Below are 9,590 nucleotides of genomic sequence, written 5' to 3' on the forward strand. Positions count from 1 at the left end.
CTTTACCCACTATTTTGGCATTTTGCAAATACCGACAAATGCGACAATATGAATTCATTATGTGTGGATTTAGGACTGTAAGGCTAGGCTTTAATATGAATATATATATATATATATAGTGTGTAGCTGTCATGTAGTTGTAGGTGGTGCGTCAGTTCTGAAAATAGATCTGCTGCAGCAGGAAGATGTTGTTGTTTGGCTTCCACACAAATAAGTAAAGTAAAAAAATAGGGCTCTGAATAGAAATGAGCCTTTATTGTGGATTTTGATCTATACCAATATTGATTGTTCAGAATGACTGCTAAGCTTTACTTATTTTCCCTCTGTGCAGGTGATAGTTCTGTGGAACTGTGACAAGCCTCTCCCTGCCAAGCACCGCTGGCCTGCCACCTCAGTCCCTGTCATTGTTATAGAGGGGGAGAGCAAGGTAAAAGGCTTAGAATACTAATGATTTCACTTTCTCCCATCAGGCAATTTTACCACAGCTGTTTTGCATCCTGCCGTGGAAGCCTTCAGTTTAATTCAATTGGAGATGCAAAATGGTATTATTGAGTAACCCATAGTGTCTTACCAAGTGGTTAAAGTGGTCACAGTGCATGGCGTTTTCTACTATTGCTAGCCCAGTGCACATCCAGCTCTGGCTCTTGCTCTTCCTTTCTGTCCAAACTGGCAAGAGCAGAGTTGAGTTTTGGACGCTTTGCACTGTGGGATCAGTGCGCAAAAAAAGCAACCAACATCAAATGCTGCTATGTTTATGCTTCTGGTCCATTTTAAATGAATGGAGTCCAGTCACAACAGCTGTTGTAATTTACTATGTACTATGTTTAATTTTGCCTGGCTCCTGGTAGGAAAAATAGGATGTGGATAAAACTTTTTTGTCTTCATGCGAACCCACAACCCTCCCAGTTTTGATTTGAATGACTGAGTAATCATGCTGTGGTACAACATAGTTATCCTCTTAGGGAGGCCACAACCAACCCAGAAGTAAGTCATGTAGTATTGGATACTCAAAATCTATTGTCTTGAAGAGGACGAGCAAGATAAGAGTCTCACAATGTCTAGAAACAGCAGCCAAACCTATATTTAATGGATGTGACTAATGCACACATCAGAGATGCACGTACCGATGAGGCATAGTAATTGCTGAATTGAACACAGGTTGAGCTCTCAAAATGGCTCACAAGATTACGGCTGTCAGGGATAGAAACCCACACAGTATATTTGGAATGGAATAGGCATTTAGATAAGTATTCACATTTTGCTAAAATTGCAGAAAGCCTTACAAGCACTTTTTATACAGAGCTATTTGCATAGATACACGCGGAGAGGCGGGGGCTGCGGGGCTAATGAGGGAAAACACACTCCACTGCTTGTAGATTTCCATCCCTATATTTAGATCTTCAGTGAAAAAGAGTGTATTTTTGCAAGCCTGTCATGGTGTTCGTTATGTCGACATAAATGCTTGGCTGTCTCCGCTTTTAACATACTGTAAACTGGCAAGAAGGACTGACTTTGTAATGCTAACAGGCATGAAGAGAGACTGGTAGCAGTGCTCGCCGGGGAGCTGTACTTCACAAGCACTAAAATAATTTGCTCCTTTTTGAAGAGAGCTCCCAACCTCCAATGTTTTGGTTATGTATCTGTGTTTTGCATCTCACCCCAGGTGATGAGCAGTCGATTCCTGCCCTATGACACCATCCCCACTGACGCTGTACTCAGTCTGGATGAAGACACCGTGCTCTCCACCACAGAGGTAAGACAACCAGAAAACTACGGCAAACAATTAGAACAATTGTTAATCAAGAGTACACATTGCACAAATTGTTGCAGTTAGCTTTTGGATGTATTTGTAGCTTATGTATTTATTTGACACAGTTCCCGTTATTTTCTGCTCCTGGTTTCTTGCCCTCATCTCTTCCCTCCCTCTTTCTGTCTCTCTATCTCCGTCTCTCTCTTTCTCGTTCTCTCTCATCTTGGTCCAGGTGGACTTTGCCTTCACAGTGTGGCAGAGTTTCCCAGACCGGATTGTTGGTTACCCGGCCCGCAGCCACTTCTGGGACAGCAACAAGGAACGCTGGGGCTACACATCCAAATGGACCAACGACTACTCCATGGTGCTGACTGGGGCTGCCATCTACCACAGGTACTCTACTGACATTCTGCTCTCTTCTCTGCTGTTCTATTCTACTCTATTCAATATTAACACAACACACTCTCAATTTCTCCATTTTGCATCATCACACTGACCTTCTCTCTCTGCCCATCTCTCCCTCTCCTAGATACTACCACTATTTGTACACTACCTACCTTCCAGCCAGTCTGAAGACCATGGTAGACCAGATGTCAAACTGCGAGGACATCCTGATGAACTTTCTGGTGTCCTCAGTCACCAAGCTGCCACCCATTAAGGTCACCCAGAAGAAACAATACAAGGAGACCATGATGGGGCAGGTGAGGCTGTCGTTGGCGTTGTAATTAAACACTAGAGCTTTTTATGCTGCCGAATGCTGTGTTAGAGCGAAGACCCCGATCAAAATATAGTGTGACTGTGGAACATTAACAGAATCACATGGGTCTCGAGTTCATGTGGTGAGTGAAACACCTACTGAAGGATGCAGCATATCAAGTTCAAACCAATTCAACGGCTAGACTGTCCCATTTTGGGAGAAGTGTAGGGAAACTATTCAAAACTTTGAGCAAAAACGACTCCCATACAGTCTTAACTTCTAGTCAAGAAAAAACACTTTATTAGATGTAACACTTAATTAGCAATATCCAATTTTTTTCTTTTTCTAGACACACACCACCTCTGCCCAGTAGTGTTGACTGCTGGGGGGGGGGGGGGGGGGGGGGGGGGGGGCAAATAGAAAACATCAGTGATTTGTAAATCGAAATTGAAATTTGTTTTCTTGCAGTGCGCCTTCAATAAATAACTCATGAATAATCACAATAGGCTCTGAAAGGTCAGAATAATTGGCGATGCATTATTCATTTTCTTTGTCTCTTTCTTCCTTGCACTGGCTCTCTGTTTCTCTCTCCCGCTCTACCTCTCTCCACCCATCTTCTTTCTCTCTTCTTCCCCCTTCCCCCCCTCTATTCCCATCTCCTTCGCCAACTCTCTTCCCTTTCCTCCCACTCCACTAATCATTTCCTCTCTTTTCCTATCCCTCCCTCCCCCAAGACTTCCCGGGCGTCTCGCTGGGCCGACCCGGACCACTTCGCCCAGCGTCAGACCTGCATGAACAAGTTCGCCAGCTGGTTTGGCAGCATGCCCCTGGTTCACTCCCAGATGAGGCTGGACCCGGTCCTCTTCAAGGATCAGGTGTCCATACTGCGGAAGAAGTACAGGGACATCGAGAGGCTATAACCCCCCTGAGCCCCCCCCGCTCTCTGGACAAATCGGACACCGAGCGAGGGGGGCGGACAACGCAGAGAGATAACGCAGAAACCTCTCCATGATGGCGTGGACGGACGAGCGGAGCGAAGTGAACGGGACGGGGTACAGGGGGGGAGAGGAGGAAAAGAAAGTAGGACAGAAGATACCTGGAGGACGCCACGTCTGCTGTCTCTGCGTCCTCCGTTCTTCCTCCATTTCTCCTTTCCTCCCCCTCGCTAATGTGTAGTGGTGGGGGTCAGCTGTTGGGGTCCAGTGTGACCTTGATAAACTAGGCTGTATTTGGCTGCTGCAGGCGCACAGCTCCCACTGTGTGCGCCATGACCATCGCACACCAGCAGAGACCTGAGGACTATAAACTGATGGACTCTGGCATAACTGAAGTGGTGAAAGTCATGGAGTTGGATACAGCAGCTTGCTGTTTTAACATTTTAACAGTGGTAAACCGCTCCCAACTCGCACCTATTGAAAAAGTGTCTGTTCTGTTCACTATGCACAGGTTCAAGAGAGATTTTGCTGCCAGAATATTATTGATAATTATGACGATGAAGAGGATAACACTATTTTGGATGCGTTTTAGCTATTTTTTTATACAATGAATGAACGGCCAGCACTACTCTCTCTGTACTGTCTTAATTAAACCCAGTGGCAGGGCGGGTGAAGAGAGGAATGACAAACCCCCTCAGCCACAGAACTGAGTTAGGATCGATGATCTGATATTCACAGTGCCTCAAGTTTATCTAACGGCGTCGGGATCTGCGAGTCCCGAAACAGGCCGGGTGTGAACGAGCACCTTGATCTTGCTGCTTCCCATTTGTTTTTTTTCCTCCGTGATTTGCGATTTTCTTTATAATGGGTGAAATTATGGATGTTCTGGTAAATTCTTCAGATGAGCATTAACTGTTGTGTTTTCCCACTGAAGTACGATGAAACTATTTTGTGTCAAACGAACAAGCAAACTTGTCTGTCATTATCTGCCGTTCTGAACAAAGGAAATGTTTTGGTTTTTTTTATCCAAAAGCAGTCCAGAATGCACCATGATAAGCAGCACTCTCATATATTTGCCGCTCTGATAAATCCCCCCTGAAAGCATCAGCTCACATCAAGATTCCACTCAGTTTGTTTTGTGGGGATAGATATTATCCACAGAAACTCAATAGAAATCCAGGGCAAATTCTGTGGATGAAGCCGCCGATCGTTCAGTTTTCATTTTAGCAACAAACCTGCATCATGTCTTCTTCAGATGTTTTTTTTTTTATTCTTTTTTGGAAAGGATGTATATGACAAGCTTGAACCGGTACTTGAATGCGTGCTAATCCGGGGGAAGGCTAGAGGATCATATGAGTTGCCTTGTTTAACGGAGGCAGAGCTTGCCAGTCGAGCCGACCGACGGTCTGTTTTGAAACACAAGTCTACTTGGAACCGAGGGAATGGATCATCAGGATGTTTTGGGGGGCTTGGCTAGCAAGGGATATCCGGTTATCACCTCCATGCATTAGATCCCATTCTAATTTCGGCCAGTGACTGCAGCTTTTGGCAGTAGCCCAAGCTGACAAGTGTGAGACACGGGCTAGTAATATTTCCATCCAGGGGCAGAAGAAAATGTTGTGGGAGACGGTGACATCACAACCAGTCAGAATTGGCAGCATAGCACAGTACTGTATTTTGCCCACTTGGTTTGAGCTAATATGACCAGATGGCATCTGTGATACAGTAGAGTCAGTTATCTGAACCTCTGACATCTGAACTGACTGCTGACCTGAACAGACACAAGGAAGGAAGTATGCAGCAAGGAAACGGTGCTATTTTAAGTGATTTTGCACCATTTTTGGTATTTCTTTGTCGTTACATGCAGTTAGAAGCCTTTCAACTTCAAAATAGACTGTAGTGGGCATTTGTGGAATTCCACATTTCAATCTGATATTAACAGCCGTTCATCTCTGTGGGATTCAGATAAGTGAGGCTCTACTGTACTTAGTTATAAGGGTCGCATTGGAACGGCAAAATGTGAAAACTTTGAAGAGAACTATGTTCCATCAATTCAACATGTCTAATAGATTGTTTTCATGACATTTTTCTTGATCAGAGTTTTCAACACAAATGTGAGCCTCATATCTCACATGCTGCAAATCAGTGCATTCGCTGCCATGGTGAGCTGAAGACTGAAATGATTTGCTAAGTGAGAAGTTTCCTCAACATTCAAGCTCCGTTTTCCTTCGGCCTTGATATGTCATATCAGGTTTTCTGGTTTTTCTGTGATTTGGTTGAACTGGAATGTGCACCTGTGTTTTGAAATCATCTCGCATCATCCAGTTTTTGTTCATCATAACTGCCGATGAAGTTTCCCTATAAAGCCAGCAACATTTCTCTAGAAATCTAACCGCACCTGCTCTGACTCTTCCTTTGGTAGCGTTGGCTTTTGTTTTCGTTGTTATCGTTTTCGGTAAGCTGCCCTGCACCTTTCACCCCAAGTTGTGCCAATAGATGAGATTTCCAGTTTAGTATTTTTTTTTTTTTCATCCCCAATATGAGGAACGCTATGCATTCCCATAGTTATTCGGTTCATTAGGATAAAAGTAATATTTCCTACCTATATGTGGGAGAGTGTGTATGAGAGAGACCGTCTGACAACAGAATAAAGGAGGAAGCTGCATGGTAGTTTTCACTTCTGAGAATGTGCCATCAGCTTGACAGCAAATAAACAATCCTAGTATTACTAACAACACAGGGCTATCAAGACAACGGAGTACGGTCGCAAAAATGGAATCACATTTCAGAAATTATCCTGGTGTAATATGCGAGAGATGACATTTTCTCTATCTTTTTCTCTTCTCTCCCCCCTTGTTGTTGTTGTTGTTGTTTCGGGGGGGGGGGGGATATATTAATGATATTAATGTGCCTTCAGAAGAAAGACACTTATGATTTTTTTTTCCCCATCTGCCTTGTGCAAGAAACAGGTCCCTGTTTTCATTTTATAGTAGGTTCTTTTTGTTTTCTTTATCAATGTCCAGTAACACATAATGGCTCCCTAGATGACATTGTTTAACACTGGAATGCTACTAAGACTTATCACCACACATCTGATACTGACATTCCTGCCTTTTCTGTTGTAGGAACATTTTGAAGGTCTTGTTAGGCTTACACACACACACACACACACACACACACACACTGTCTTGTATTACTATAATTGCGAGGACCCAAAAGTCCTCACTTCCAGGTTCTCACAAGTATAGTAATATAATACAAGTACACACACAACACATACACACACGCACACACACACACACACACAGTATTTATCAGACAGGATTCTGCCTTGACTTAATCTCTGCCTGCTTCCTTCACTCTCTTCTGTAACTGCAGACCTAATTTTATAGAGATAAAGATGGAAAGATAGAGGAAAAATCACCATTTTGTAAAACAGTTTTATAAAAAAAGACAAATAAAACATATTTGATATAATTTGACTGTGTCTTTGGTGTGTTTGGTCAAACCAATTATAGGATATTGCTCAAACCCATTGTTCTTTTTTCTTTCTTGCAGAAAAAGTTTTACCAAAGTTTCCCAAAGGTTTTTATAGGCGCTTCGTCTTTCAAACAGGTTTTGAATCAGACTCCTGGTCATCAAAATGTGGAACATTGATATGACAACTGGCTGCAGAGACCGACCGTTATTTGAACTCGACACTTCAAATCTTTACAGGGAGAGACATCCTCAGCTGGATACACATTTCATCCCTCTTCCTCTCTGACCCACCGCCAACCCGCTTTCAGGCTTCTCACACTTGGCCTGTCAGGTCTGTGCACGGCGCCTGCTGCGGGGAGAGGCAAAGTAAATAATACCTTTAGCTTCCTCCTTGTGCGTGTCAACCCTATCCTATGCCAAGTAACTGCTGTGTTTACATAAATCTGTGTCAGGGTGATCGGTTTAGACACGCTGCATAAATAACAGCATCCATCCGGGATGATCCCATGGTGGCCGAGAGCTGCCAACTCAGCTGGAGCAGTACAGCTACTGTAGAGACTGACCCCCCCACCCCACCCCATCCCACCCCTTCCCCTCCCTCCAAACTGGGCAACATACTGGGAAACACTCAGAAACACAAGAAACAAGATGGTTTGTGGCTGGGAACTTTTCTTTCTGTAACTCAAGAACAATACATGGAAGAAACTTCATCCTTACATCACAGGTTCCCTCTATAGAGATATAGATAATCAGATTCGATTTTGGAGCACCTTGCTGCATAAATTAGCATGTTAATGAGGAAAAACTGATTTTCTTGAAGCTACTATAACTCCTTAATACTTTTAAGATGCAGAGTTCATATGAAGACAAGTATGTTGATGCAGAAATATTTGCTAATTCATGCATTAATTAGCTTTAATGAATGTTTAATATATCATGGTGATTATAGCAGGGCATTAGGCATCTTAAAGGGTAACTTCGGTATTTTTCAACCTGGACCCTTTTGAATCTTTTTGTGTCGAAGTGACTAAAGGGGACAACAATTGACAACATTATGGAAAGGACCCTACAGAGAAATGAAACGTTTTTCTTTACCTTTCGCTTGATTGGTCTGTGTGTAACCAAGTCTCGCTCAAGTCTCGCGAGAGTTGAGTTGTTGCAGGAAGTTACACACAGACCGGATCAAGCGAAAGGTAAAGAAAAACATTTAATTTCTCTGTAGGGTCCTTTCCATAATGTTGTCAGACACTTATAATAACAATCTGAGCCTGTCAGTGGCAAAAACAAGCACTTTTAGTGGACGTACATTGACGGTGCGATTTGCCCCGTCGGATTATATTGCAGCTCGTTTCGCGACTGCCGGCTGAAGCGATCTCGCTCAATACTGGACCAGTTTCAAAAATTGTTGTCCCCTTTAGTCACTTAGACACAAAAAGATGGGAAAATAGGGTCCAGGTTGAAAAATACCAAAGTTACCCTTTAAGTGCCTCTTATCTTGTCACTGCGTTGGTATAATCACCAAAGATTTCCAACTAGTCATGGATGTTCATTGAATGTGATGTAAAATGATTTGATGAATCAATTTCCAAACCATGTTGATGATTTATTTATATATATATATGTACATATATATATAAAAATCCATCACTGAGTGGACCAGAGGAGGAAAAGGCGTCCTATAATGAAACCACCTACTCAGATAAAAGTCACAGTGACTCTCATAGAGTTTGCAGACTGTGCCTTCAGTGACAATGTTACTGAGTTTTTACACAGCAGCTCCAGGAAAGAAGCTATTTCACAGGAGAGGTGAAGAGGCTCCCCGTGGCGACATAATTGAATACATTAAGATTAGAAACATTATGGCGATATTAGCCAGACACATTTCATTTCACAGGATTAAAGGAAGCTAATTCGTCTTCATTCACTATTTGCATAGATAAAAATCTATAGCTAGTTTAAGTCTCACATCTCTTCTGTGTGTGTGTGTGTGTGTGTGCATATGCCTGAAGCACGTTTTAGTAAACCCTAAACACTGCAGATGATTTATTTCACCCATCTGTTAAACAAAAGTAAAGCTCTAATTTAACACTTAGAGAGGATCAGATGCTTTGTCTTCGTGACTCAAAATTGTACATCAACAGAACAGCCCATCTAAAGCCAAACCCATGCAGGTAAACATCGTAACATTCTGTATTCTCTGAGGCCGTCTAGTTCCATCTATCACATGATAGCGGCAGACAGTGATCAGCAATCTGGATCAAATTATCTTTTTAACAGATGGGAGCCTGAAACTGTGTCACCATCCAAACAGGGCCGTGCAGCATTGTGTTAAAATGTGTCACCCAACTCCATGTGTGCTGCAGAAGGCAAAAGATATCTTTCGAAAGAGGGTTCGGTTTAATTAAACCCATAATTCATAGAGGCAACAAGTTGGAAATATTCATCTAAAGCCACATTAAAAGCCCTTTTAATTCATTATTGTCTCTCTTATGTCTGTTAGCTTTCTATGGTAGAGCCATCCCACTGCGCTCTCATTCAGAAATTTGGCCTAGATCAATAACTAACTAATCTCACAGTAAGCCTTGTGGTGTGTGACATCATCACTGAAAACAAGAAACATACTAACTTCATGTTTAGTGCCCTGCTATATTTAATGTGTGAATATTAACACAGTTGTCCTCCAGTCATCCCCATACAGTGAAACAGGGGCCTGCTGCTGATAAATCAT

General features: G+C 42.7%; 1 protein-coding gene across 1 annotated transcript in view; it reads left to right on the forward strand.

Moving 5' to 3' along the window:
• Nucleotides 1-6,842, forward strand: part of LOC139931840 (exostosin-1a-like) — a 51,838-nt gene extending 44,996 nt beyond the window's left edge. Inside the window, exons 7-11 of the mRNA XM_071925454.2 lie at nucleotides 332-427; nucleotides 1,664-1,753; nucleotides 1,983-2,143; nucleotides 2,280-2,451; nucleotides 3,182-6,842. Coding sequence (XP_071781555.1) covers nucleotides 332-427; nucleotides 1,664-1,753; nucleotides 1,983-2,143; nucleotides 2,280-2,451; nucleotides 3,182-3,367 — 705 coding nt within the window. The 3' untranslated portion in view covers nucleotides 3,368-6,842. The remainder of the gene's footprint in view (nucleotides 1-331; nucleotides 428-1,663; nucleotides 1,754-1,982; nucleotides 2,144-2,279; nucleotides 2,452-3,181) is intronic.
• Nucleotides 6,843-9,590: the final 2,748 nt, after the last annotated feature.

Source organism: Centroberyx gerrardi, chromosome 12 (assembly GCF_048128805.1).
Source record: "Centroberyx gerrardi isolate f3 chromosome 12, fCenGer3.hap1.cur.20231027, whole genome shotgun sequence".
In the NCBI taxonomy this organism is placed as follows: Eukaryota; Metazoa; Chordata; class Actinopteri; order Beryciformes; family Berycidae; genus Centroberyx; species Centroberyx gerrardi.